General features: G+C 49.2%; 1 protein-coding gene across 3 annotated transcripts in view; it reads right to left on the reverse strand.

Annotated features, from left to right (window-relative positions):
- Positions 1-12,500, reverse strand: part of LOC100343197 (protein FAM228B) — a 25,516-nt gene continuing 13,016 nt past the window's right edge. For all 3 annotated transcript variants that reach the window (XM_089326765.1, XM_051843186.3, XM_008254798.5), the window contains exons 8-10: positions 8,479-8,586; positions 3,481-3,625; positions 1-245 (exon numbers count right to left, since the gene is read on the reverse strand). In XM_089326765.1, coding sequence (XP_089182891.1) covers positions 216-245; positions 3,481-3,625; positions 8,479-8,586 — 283 coding nt within the window. In that variant the 3' untranslated portion in view covers positions 1-215. The remainder of the gene's footprint in view (positions 246-3,480; positions 3,626-8,478; positions 8,587-12,500) is intronic.

A 12,500-nucleotide genomic window follows, 5' to 3' on the forward strand; every position in this document is an offset into this window, starting at 1 on the left:
GCAGGTAGTTGTTATTTTTATTGAACAGCTGTTGGTACTTAGTATTGCCATTTCTTAATTATCACAGGCACTGAACTCAAAGATTAAAGCAAGTTTATTGCAGGTGCTTTTCTTGGCAACAGAACCATTCCTGAGTGCTTCCTTGGTCCTCACCATGAAGGCAGAGAATGTCCTCTGAGGCAGCCTCCTTCGTGTCCCCTTCCACCAGCCAAGGGTCAGGATGTGTGCTCCGTGGTTTCTAACACCTTCGAAGGTGACAAAAGAGAAGCACTGAGTGTGAACAGGGACGAGGGGCCTGCAGCGCAGTCTCCCGGCTAAGCCGAGCTGATCGCTCTGAGCCTTGCTCCTGCCGGAGCTGACACACCTCGCAGGCAGGCTCTCCCCTAAGCCTCCCCCCTCAGCCTTCCCCACTCTGTCCGCACTGAGCAGCACGTGCAGATTCAGGGAAAGCCAGCCTTACCACACACCGCACAGACCACTGGTTTGTGTACTGACTTGAGGGATCCCCTGTTGTCCTGCTCTCAGCCAGACATGGTCAGTGTCTGGAGTACTACATCACACTAGGACTGTTGTGATTTAGGAAACACTGGATTCTTTTTTGAAGTTGTATTTACAATTTATTTGAAAGGCAAAGTAATAGAGAGAGGAAGAGAGAGAGAGAAAGAGGGAGAGAGAGTGAGCTAGCTTTCGTCCTGAGTCACTACCTGAATGCCTGCAAGAGCCGGGGCTGGGCCAGGCCGAAGTCAGGCAGCAGAGCTGAGTGTGCATCTCCCCTGTGTGTTAGACCACCACCCCGAAGCTCTGCCAGACGAGAGCAGGCAGCTGGGTCTGTAGGCTGCAACACTAACCTCATCTTCACAAAAGCAAACGAATTCAAGGAACGATTGCCCAGACCCTTATCTGTTGTCTGAAAGCAGACTGCTGAATCTGATGCCTGGTACGGACAGTGCTGGGTGCCAAGGACTTTGATTACAGACGAGAAAAGTGTCCTGCAGCAGCTTTCTTGTGGTCAAAATGGACACAGAACAAGGTTCCGTCCCTCTGCACTTAGACACCGTCCAAGCCTTGGGGGAAGAGAAGCTGCCAAGTGCTGCCTGCTCTCTGGAGGAGTCGCCTCTGCCCGCAGAGCTGTCCTCAGAAGACATAAAAGACGAATGAAAGCAAGAGTGGAAACCTAAAGTGGTGGCACGGCAGGGACTGGAGAACAAAGGCAAAGGGCACTCAGAGCCGCCACTATTTCTGGGATGCTGACGCCGACAGCATTATGAATGCCAGCTCATTCTGCTTTGCAGCAGTGAGCGGCTGTTTCTACTATTGAGTCATTAAAAAGCTGGGAAAAGATAGGACCATGAAGAAATCTGAACTTTTTAGGATTTCTTTATTTGAAATGCAGAGTGACAGAGAAAGAGAGAGAGAGACCTTCCATCTGCTGGTTCACTCCCTAAATGGCCACGACAGCAGGGGTTGGGCCAGGGTGAAGGCAGGAACCAGGAACTCTGTCTAGGTCTCCCATGTAGGTGGCAGCCTCTACTGCTTTCCCAGGCACATTAGCAGGGCACTGGATTGGAAGTGAACCAAACAGGACTTGAACCAGCGCTCCTATATGCGATGCTGGCATCTCAGCTACTAGCTTCACCGGCTGTGCCACAATGTTGGCCCTGAACTGTTTTTATAACAGTAAAATCTGGACAAAATAAAGATAAGTTGGCAGCCTAGCAACTGAGAAAAAAAAAAAAGGACAGACATGGGATGATATTAAAACATGCAGTAAATGGAGACAAAACACAAAACGGGGCTGATGTTGTGATGCACTGAATTAAGCTGCCACCTGGGACTTCTACAGCCCTTTTTTTCAGAGTACCAGTTCAAGTCCCAGCTACGCTATCCCTGACCTAGCTCCCAGATAATGTAGCTGGGAAGCACTGGATAATGGCAAAGGTACTCAAGTTCCTACTACTGACAAGGAGAGCTGGATGAAGTTTCTGGCTTCTTGCTTCAGCCTGGCCCAGCCCTGGCCGTTGTGGGCATTTGGAGAGTAAACCAGTGGGTGGAAGATCTCTCTCTCTCTCTCTCTCTCTCTCTGTCATTCTGCCTTTCGAACAAATAAAAAGATATTTAAACACACACACACACACACACACACACACATGAAGTTTTATAAAGTTACGGGGCTGGGGTTGTGGAACAGCAGGTTAAGCCATCACCTGCAGTGCTGACATCCCATATGGGTGCCAGTTTGAGTCCTCGCTGCTCCACTTCCAATCCAGCTCCCTGCTAGTGTGCCTGGGAAAGCCACAGAAGATGGCCCAACTGCTTGGACCCCTACTCCCAGGTGGGAGACTCAAGCGAAGTTCTAGGCTCCTGACATTGGCCTGGCTCAGCCCTGGCCATTGCGGCCATTTGGAGAGTGAACCAGTGGATGAGAGATCTCTTTATCTCCTTCTCTCTCTGTAAACTCTGCCTTTCAAATAAATAAATAAGTTGTAAAAATCAAATGAAATAGGACAGAAACTTAGACCAGCTGCATCCTCAGAATACAAGTTGTACACAGACTGATTCCACCTGGGAGGTACAGGGGCTGTAGGGAGGGCTGTGACTTCTACACCCATTCCTGAGCTGTCCTCAGAGTGTCAGGCTGGGGACAAGAGGAGTCACAGGAGGAGCGGCACCGCTGGCTGGGATGCAGCAGGCAGAGCCGGTGGGGTGAGCACCATGTACATGTCAGAAGTGTGGTTGCTGGGAGGAGCAATCCGTGTGCTGTAAAACCTGTATTTCTATACATTTCACAGTTTCCATCTAGGGGCTTCTTAAATTTTACTATTTTAATTTATATTGGTCTTTTTATTTTATTTATTTGAAAGAGTTACAGAGAGAGAGAAATTTTCCATCTACTGGTTCACTCCCCAGATAGCTGCAATAGCCGGAACAGGGCCAGGCCAAAGCCAGGAGCCAGGAGATTTATCCATGTCTCCCATGCTGCTTTTCCCAGGCCATTAGCAGGAAGCTGCATTAGAAGTGGAGCAGCCGGGATGTGAACCAGTGCCCATAGGGGATGCCAGCGTCACAGGCAGTGGCTTTACCTTATATGCCACAATCCCAGCCCTGAAAAATTTTCTACTTAACTGAAGGAAGGGGAACAAAATTTGGAGCCTGGCTTGGGTATAGTAAGTGGTAAGTGACAGGGAGATGGTGGGCTCGAAGGGGAAAACTCAGGAGAGAGGGAGTCAGGGAAATCCTAGACAGTGCAGTCTACCCACACCCCAAGGGTGCCTCATGGTGCAGCTCCTCCAGGTTGCTGGGGACAGCTCTCTCCAGTCCCCTTGAATAAAGGACACCTGCCTCTCAGTTTCTTACACTTCTTTTTGAAGCGGGGCCCACGGCCTCCTCTCCTCAGAAGCCTGCCATACACAGTTCTCTGTTGCCCACGTTTGGGTATCGGCTGCTCTGTGTACTGCAACGCAGGACTCCCCCAGTTCTCACCATATCCTGGTCTCCATCCCTTTTCGCCTCCTGGCTGAGGTTCCAGAAAGAAAAGTGCCCTTCAGGGTTGGCCTCTTTGAGACTTGGACTCTTTCCCTCTGGATAATACATAAGTTCTTTTTCCAGAAAGGATGGCCCTTGGCTTCTGTGGGGAAGAGCCAAAAGAGAAAATTCTCTTAACTCCCTATTCAACTGTAGCATTTAATATTTTTATTTAGATTTGAAGTGACGAGTTCTCTATGAATTTATGTATTCTTATGAAAAATAAGCCCAAGTAAGTGGTGTTACCTTGTCCTGACGGTAGCTCCATCTAAAGTCTCTTTGCTGCTTAGTCAAACAGCTGATGAAGGCCAGTGGGAGGGACAAGCAGCCTCCTCACAAGGTTGTCCTTCTTGCCTTGGAAAGGTCTAATTGTGCTAGAGACAAACGTGCCCCCTCCACCCCTGCTGCCATACTTGAGATGCTTCCCTAGTTTATGGGAGAGGGTCCAATTCTGCTTCCTTTGGAGAAAATTCATAGACTTAAGGCTCTAATCTAAAATATGTACCCCAGGTGCTCCAACAACACAATATCTGGGGTTTAAAATTTTTCATTATTGGCTGGTGCCCTGGCTCACTAGGCTAATCCTCCGCCTGTGGCGCTGGCACCCCGGGTGCTAGTCCCGGTTGGGGCACCTGATTCTGTCCCGGTTGTTCCTCTTCCTGTCCAGCTCTCTGCTGTGGCCTGGGAGTGCAGTGGAGGATGGCCTAAGTTCGTGGGCCCTGCAACCGCATGGGGGACCAGGAGAAGCACCTGGCTCCTGGCTTCGGATCAGTGCAGTGCACCGGCCGTAGCGGCCATTTGGGGGGTGAACCAATGGAAGGAAGACCTTTCTCTCTGTCTCTCTCACTGTCTAACTCTGCCTGTCAAAAAAAAATATTTATTTAAGAGACAGAGAGAGGGAGAGAAAGAACACCCTCCTACATGCTAATTCACTCTCCAAATGGTAACAACAGCTAAGGCTGGGCCAGGACTAACGTTGAGAGCAAGGCAGTCAATCCAGGTCTCCCACATGGGTGGCAGGAACCCAATTACTTGAGCCTGCACCACTGCCTCCCAGGGTCTGCCAGAGCCCGGAACGGAATCCAGTTACTCCCATGAGGGATGTGGGAATCTTAGCTGCTGGATTTACCCTGTTTCCCAACAGGGCAATATTTTCCTCATTTTGTTTGAGGACAAAATTGTGGGGAGCAATCCGGACTAGACTGAGTTACTGGAATTAAGACTTATTCTATGCATCTGCTCTCCCACAATATGGAGCTGGGAGAGAAGTAAACAGCTTCCGCACAGCTGCCTCCAACTCAACCAATAAACTGTAGGACTTGCTCCTGATTGGAGAGCAGCGTACTCGGCGTGTGGGCAGCCGAGTTGGGATTGGCGGAGGAGGACTATAAAGGAGGAGAGAGACGGCATGCACCAGGAACATCTAAGGGGAACATCTAGCTGAAGGGAACACCTGTGCAGCCCCCGAGAAAGCCGGCCGGCGGTGTGCCGCTCCCCTGCGGAAGTGGGGAAAGCGGCCAGGGGGAACCGCCCTTCCACGGAGGTGGAAGGGATAGTAGCCAACCCGGGAAGAACCAGCAGCAAACCCGGGGAGGGCCGAGCAGACGAAAGAACAGCGCAGGGTCCTGTGTCGTTCCTCCACGAAGAGGGGGAGCGACACAAAATCTCTCCTTTTATACCATTTATGTACTTTAGACGGTATTGACTTCTTGATTATCCTGAAATCTTACCCCAACACACGTGATTGAGACCATGACAGCACTGTCAAGGACAATACTCCTTTGGACGCTTAACATACGGAGTGATCTGAATCATTCCGTCTTTTAAGGCCTCAGCTACCAAGCAGGTGGCTTAGGCTTGGTTTTGTATTTTTTTTTTTTTTTTTTTTGACAGGCAGAGTGGACAGTGAGAGAGAGAGAGACAGAGAGAAAGGTCTTCCTTTTGCCGTTGGTTCACCCTCCAATGGCCGCCGCGGCCAGCGCGCTGCGGCCAGCGCACCGTGCTGATCCGATGGCAGGAGCCAGGAGCCAGGTGCTTTTCCTGGTCTCCCATGGGGTGCAGGGCCCAAGCACCTGGGCCATCCTCCACTGCACTCCCTGGCCACAGCAGAGAGCTGGCCTGGAAGAGGGGCAACCGGGACAGAATCCGGCGCCCCGACCGGGACTAGAACCCGGTGTGCCGGCGCCGCTAGGCGGAGGATTAGTTAGACTTGGTTTTAGTACTTCCTTTTGTTCCTTAGTTCCAGCTCCGAATCTAAAAATGAAGCAGCAGATTCTAAAACCATGGACAATGTCACGGACCCTGAGAAGTCCATGGTGGCCAGTGCCATCTTCAGCCGTCATTTATGTCCACTTTAAATCACTCACTCCTCACGAAGCAAGTGGCTGTTGCTGGTCAAACAGCAGCAAGCCCTCTAAAAGCCCTCTAAAAGCCCTCTAAAAGCCCTCGGGCCTTATGAAGCGGATGCTGAGCCTTTAGAGGGAAACGGAAGAGCGACTACTGCAGCTTACTTTGGCCATGTTTTAGGAACACAGGATTGTAGGTCAACCTCCAATAAAACATACAGTGTAAGCTCATCTTCCACCTTGCTACGTTCTTTTTTTTTATTGTTATCAACACCTTTACTAAGATACATACCATAAAATTGACCCATTTTAAGTGTACAAGTTTTTTTGGTTTTTTTTTTTTTAATTGCATTTTTTTAAAGATTTATTTAGTTGAAATTCAGAGTTACAGAGAGGAGAGGCAGAGAGACAGAGGTCTTCCATCCGCTGGCTCACTCCCCAATTGGCCACACCAGCCAGAGCTGTGCCAATCCAAAGCCAGGAGCCAGGAGCTTCCAGGTCTCCCACACAGGTGCAGGGGCCCAAGGACTTGGACCATCTTCTACTGCTTTCCCAGGCCATAGCAGAAAGCTGGATTGGAAGTGGAGCAGCCGGGACTCGAACTGGTGCCCATATAGGATGCCAGCACTACAGGCAGCAGCTTTACCCGTATGCAACAGCGCCAGCCCCAATGTACAAGATTTTGTATATTTCCACCAGAGTCTGCAACTGTCAAAACAATCTAACTTAGAAATGGAGCTGATGCATCAGCCCCCAAACCTCATGCTTATTCACAGTCACTCCCGATTGCTGCCCCCAGCCTTAGGCAACCACTGTTTTACCCCTGTCTCTATAAATTTCCTTTTCCAAATATTTTACATGAAAAGGATCACATGCTATATGGCCTTATGTGATTGGCTTCCTTCCCTATATCTAATGGTTTGAAGCTCATCCATGCTGTAGCATGATCAGTACTTCTATCATTTTGTTGTTGTGGTGAACAACTGGTAGTCAATTTATTAACATGGTTGGTTGGCTTAGGCATCTGCAATGGTGACTTCAACTTCTACTCCTGGCTTACTTCCTGGATGGAAGTAATCTGCTTGACAACCTCGGAAGCACGGTGCAAGTCAAAGAGCCAGTGTGGGTTCTCATCTGGGACTGACCCCACGTCTCAGAACCTTCAGCATGAGGGGTTTTTCTTGTGATCGCAGTGTCTTGGAAGGCATCCAAACTGTCCTTCCGCTTTCAGATTCCTCTCCTTTGCTCCTCGGATGAAGTCAGCACACACCTTCTCCCGGACTTGACGTTGCTGCCGGTCAGGGGGTCCTAATTCAGTGAGTGGCCACCTCTGGTTCCGTGTGTGTCTTTCTGATAGCTTTAAAAGCCATGGCAGCCGGTGCCGCGGCTCACTAGGCTAATCCTCCACCTAGCGGCACCGGCACACGGGGTTCTAGTCCCGGTTGGGGCGCCAGATTCTGTCCTGGTTGCCCCTCTTCCAGGCCAGCTCTCTGCTGTGGCCAGGGAGTGCAGTGGAGGATGGCCCAAGTGCTTGGGCCCTGCACCCCATGGGAGACCAGGAAAAGCACCTGGCTCCTGCCATCGGATCAGCGCAGTGCGCCGGCCGCAGCTCACTGGCCGCGGCGGCCATTGGAGGGTGAACCAACGGCAAAGGAAGACCTTTCTCTCTTTCTCCCTCTCTCACTGTCCACTCTGCCTGTCAAAAATAATAATAATAATAATAATAAAATAAAAGCCGTGGCTGAGGCACAGCTTCCTGCCCAACGTGTTCTTCAGTGGGAGTGAGCAACGTGAGTCAGGAGCAAGAGGATTCTGTGCAGCTAGCGCTACCACGCCTTCCTCAGAAGACGTCCTTCCTTTTAATTGTGAAACAGTATTCCACTGTATGGAACCACATTTTGTTCATCCATTCATCAACTGATGAACATCTGCGTTTCCACCGTTTAGGTATCGTGAACGATGCCACTGTGAACCTTGCTGTACTAGCCTTTATATGGGTATATGTTTTCATTTCTCCTGAGCAGAAATCTAGGGGTTGAACTGCGGGCTCACGTGGTAATTTAATGTTTAACATATTGGGAAATTGCCAAACTGTTTTCCAATGTTGCTGTACCATTTTACATTCCCTCCAGCGATGTCTGAAGGATCACATTACTTTTAAACAGACTGTTACAAGTTATATAGGATCTCTCGTAATTCTGTAACTAGTTAATTGAGATGACTCCCCATGTTACATGCATAGCAGCATGCACTTCTCTGGGTACAATATTGTAACCGTCGCTACCTACTAAAACCAGTCGCAAACTCCTCTTATTCTGTTCCAATTCAATCAAAAAATCTCCTAACATTTAGCCTTAGTACAAGTTGTCCACAATTTTTCCCCTGGTCCATGCTTGATATTTCTGAATGTGTGAGGTCCGCCTTCTTTAAAACCAGAAAAGCCAAAGGAAAGTTGCCAGCTCACCAGACACAGTGATGGGGGCTGCCTGATGTGCCACAGGGAGCCTGGAGTAGGCCCCACAGACTCCAGCAATTGGAAGGAAGGCAGGGGGTGGTAACTCTGCCAGGCATCTTAACTGAGAGGAAACAAGCTATGGAACAACAGGCTTACTTGTAAGTAACTTCTTTTTCTTTTCCCTGAGATTCCAGAAGACGAGGAGTTCTTGCCAAGGATTTGAAATCAAAACTGCTTTCATTGAAATTCACTTTCACTTTTAACCTTGAACAAGAAAATATGTGTGAGGATGCTTTCAAAACAACTGGATTATACTTATACAGAAATTGTAATATACTGACTGCTACATATATAGTCTCAAAATACCACTATTTCATACAGTTTTACATTTTGGATGAGATTAGGATTTTAAGAGTTTCTGAAACCATGATGGAAATTTATTTAATTGATTCACTGAGAACTAAGCATCACCTAGGCAAAGTTTACTGCACGCCCCATCCACTGAGAGCTGGTACTCCAATGTAAAAAGGAGCCTTTAAATAAACATTACCTTTTACAATGATAAACGTACAATGCTTTCCCCACAGAGAATCAAACGCTCCACTTCCCAGTCTCTCTTGCCATAGCAGGACAGACGGGTACATCAGGTCTTACACCCATGCAGGAGTTGACAGGAAGTACAAGACTGGCCCTGTGTAGAGCATCCCTTTAAACGGCATGGTGAAGATACAGACTGTAGTACAGCAGTGTTTAAAATGTTTAAAGAAAGAAAGGATTCAGTCACCAAGATAAGAATGCATTAAGAGCCCTCTGCGGGGCCAGCACAGTGGCTTAGAGAGTAAAGCTGCCACCTACAGTGCCGGCATCCCATATGGGCACCGGTTAGAGTTCCGGCTGCTCCACTCCTGATTCAGCTGTCTGCTTTGGCCTAGGAAAGCAGCGGAGTATGGCCTAAGTGCTTGGGTCCCTGTATCAGCATGGGAGACCCAGAAGAAGCTCCTGGCTCCTGACTTCGGATTGGCGCAGCTCTGGCAATTGTGGCCATTTGTGGAATGAACCAGCGGATAGAAGATCTCTGTCTCTCTCTGTAACTCTGCCTTTCAAATAAACAAATAAATCTTAAAAGGGGGGAGGGCAGCAGGCGCCGTGGCTTAGTAAGCTAAGCCCCAGCCTGTGGCATCAGCATCCCATATGGGCACCGTTTCAAGTCCCAGCTGATCTTCTTCCAATCCAGCTCTTTGCTATGACCTGGGAAAGCCGCAGAAGGTGGCCCAAATCTTGGGCCCACGCACCCATGTGGGAGACCTGGAAGAAGCTCCTGGCTCCTGACTTCAGATGGAGCCCAGCTGCAACCATTGTGGCCATTTGGGGAGTGAACCAGCAGATGGAAGACCTCTCTCTGCCTTTCCCTCTTTCTGTCTCTACCTCTCAAATACATAAACCTTTAAAAAAAAGATCCCCCAGGATGAACACGCATATTGAAAGATAGGAGGACTTAGGAAATTAAAATTTTAATATTCAATACAGTGAAGAGAGATTTCACAAACTAGAGGGAGCAGAAGCTTGGCAAAGTGGTTAAGACACCACTTGGGACACATACATCCCATATCAGAACACCTGGGTTCGAGTCCCAGCTCAGCTCTCTATTCTAGCTTCTTGTAATGCAGGTGATGGCTCAGGTAGGTGGGTGCTTGCCACCCAATTAGGAAACCCAGATTGAGTTCCTGGTGTCGAGCTGGCCTAGCTCTGGCTTTTGCAGGCATTTGGGGAGTGAACCACTGGATGGGAGGGCTCTTTCAAATAAATAAAATCTTTAAAAACAATTAGCAAATCGGAAAATATACCCAAGGAAATTACTTAAGGAGGTGAAAAATGCAAAGGACATATTAAAAGATATGAAGTGTGGCCGGCGCCGCGGGTCACTAGGCTAATCCTCCGCCTAGCGGCGCCGGCACACCGGGTTCTAGTCCCGGTCGGGGCGCCGGATTCTGTCCCTGTTGCCCCTCTTCCAGGCCAGCTCTCTGCTGTGGCCAGGGAGTGCAGTGGAGGATGGCCCAGGTGCTTGGGCCCTGTACCCCATGGGAGACCAGGAAAAGCACCTGGCTCCTGGCTCCTGCCATGGGATCAGCGCGGTGCGCCGGCCGCAGCGCGCTGGCCGCGGCGGCCATTAGAGGGTGAACCAACGGCAAAGGAAGACCTATCTCTCTGTCTCTCTCTCTCTCACTGTCCACTCTGCCTGTCAAAAAAAAAAAAAAAGATATGAAGTGTACAGCCATATGTTCATGTAAAAATGAAATTAAGATGATTCTGCTACCAAAAATCTTTGAAACCAATGCATGATTTTTCATAATGTGCATTCTCCATGATCTTTTTGAAGACCCTTTGTACAAGAAGGTCTAATATACATCTAATTTGCGCCTAGAAGCAGAGTGGAAGAAAGTCAATGTCGCTCCCCGTCTTCGTGGAGGAACGACACAGGACCCTGCGCTGTTCTTTCGTCTGCTCGGCCCTCCCCGGGTTTGCTGCTGGTTCTTCCCGGGTTGGCTACTGTCCCTTCCACCTCCGTGGAAGGGCGGTTCCCCCTGCCACTTTCCCCACTTCCGCGGGGGAGCGGCACACCGCCGGCCGGCTCTCTCGGGGGCTGCACAGGTGTTCCTTCAGATAGATGTTCCCCTTAGATGTTCCTGGTGCATGTTGTCTCTCTCCTCCTTTATAGTCCTCTTCCACCAATCCCAACTCTGCTACCCACACGCCAAGTACGCTGCTCTCCTCCAATCAGGAGCAGGTCCTACAGTTTATTGGTTGAACTGGAGGCAGCTGTGTAGAAGCTGTTTCCCTTCTCAGCGCCATATTGTGGGAAAGCAGATGCATAGAATAAGTCTTAATTCCAGTAACTTAGTCTAGTCCGAGTTGCTCCCCACAAGTCAATGTTTAGGGGCTGGGGCTGTGGCATAGCAGTGTCAGCATCTCACACGGGTGCTGGTTTGAAACCCAGCTGCTCCAATTCTGATCCAACTCCCTGCTAATGGCCTGGAAAAAGTAGCAAAGATGGCCCAAGTGCTTGGAACTCTGCACCCCAGTGGGAAACCCAGAAGAAGCTCCTGGTTTCTGGCTTCAGCCTGACTGAACCCTAGCCATTGTAGCCATCTGAGGAGTGAACCAGAAAATGGAAGACCTCTCTCTGTCTCTGCCTCTCGCTCTGTAAAGAGTTTCGAATAAATAAATAAATATTTAAAAGACAGGAGGGGCCAGCACTGTGGCTTAACTGGTAAAGCTGCCACCTGCAGTGTCAGAATCTCATATGGGCACCGATTCAAGTCCTGGCTGCTCCACTTCCAATTCAGCTCTCTGTTATGGCCTGGGAAAGCAGTAGAAGATGGCCCAAGTCCTTGGGCCCCTGCACCCTCGTGGGAGACCAGAAAGAGGCTCCTGGCTCCTGGCTTCAGCTGTCACAGCCGTCTGAGGAGTGAACCAGCAGATGGAAGATCTCTCTTTCTCTCTGCCTCTGCCTCTTTGTAACTCTGACTTTCAAATAAATAAATAAATCTCTTAAAAATATATCAAAGAGTTATGGCACTGTGGGTAGTATCAAATAGCTAATATATAACATATAATTAGGCTGGCGCTGCGGCTCAATAGGTTGATCCTCCGCCTGTGGCGCCGGCACACCGGGTTCTAGTCCCTGTCCGGGCGCTGGATTCTGTCCCGGTTGCTCCTCTTCCAGGCCAGCTCTCTGCTGTGGCCCGGGAAGGCAGTGGAGGATGGCCCAAGTGCTTGGGCCCTGCACCTGCATGGGGGACCAGGAGAAGCACCTGACTCCTGGCTTCGGATCAGCATGGTGTGCCGGCCGCAGCGGCCATTGGAGGGTGAACCAACAGCAAAAAGGAAGACCTTTCTCTCTGTCTCTGTCTCTCTCTCTCTCTCTTTCCACTCTGCCTGTCAAAAAAAAAAAAAAAAAAAAAAGAAAAAAGAAAAAAAAGAAAGAAAGAAAAGAAAAGAAAAAAAAGAAATATTTGAAGTGAAATGGTCTAATGTCTCCCCAAAATGATCTAAGACATAAAACCACAGAAACAAAAGTCTCAAAGAACTCTTGGAAAGAAAAATACAAACAGACACATTTTAGTCTACCTAGTGAAAATCTTGAAAGCACCCAAGAAGAAAGAAAGATTATAACAGAG

Source organism: Oryctolagus cuniculus, chromosome 2 (assembly GCF_051225735.1).
Source record: "Oryctolagus cuniculus isolate XC-2025 breed Fujian yellow rabbit chromosome 2, ASM5122573v1, whole genome shotgun sequence".
Lineage (NCBI taxonomy): Eukaryota > Metazoa > Chordata > Mammalia > Lagomorpha > Leporidae > Oryctolagus > Oryctolagus cuniculus.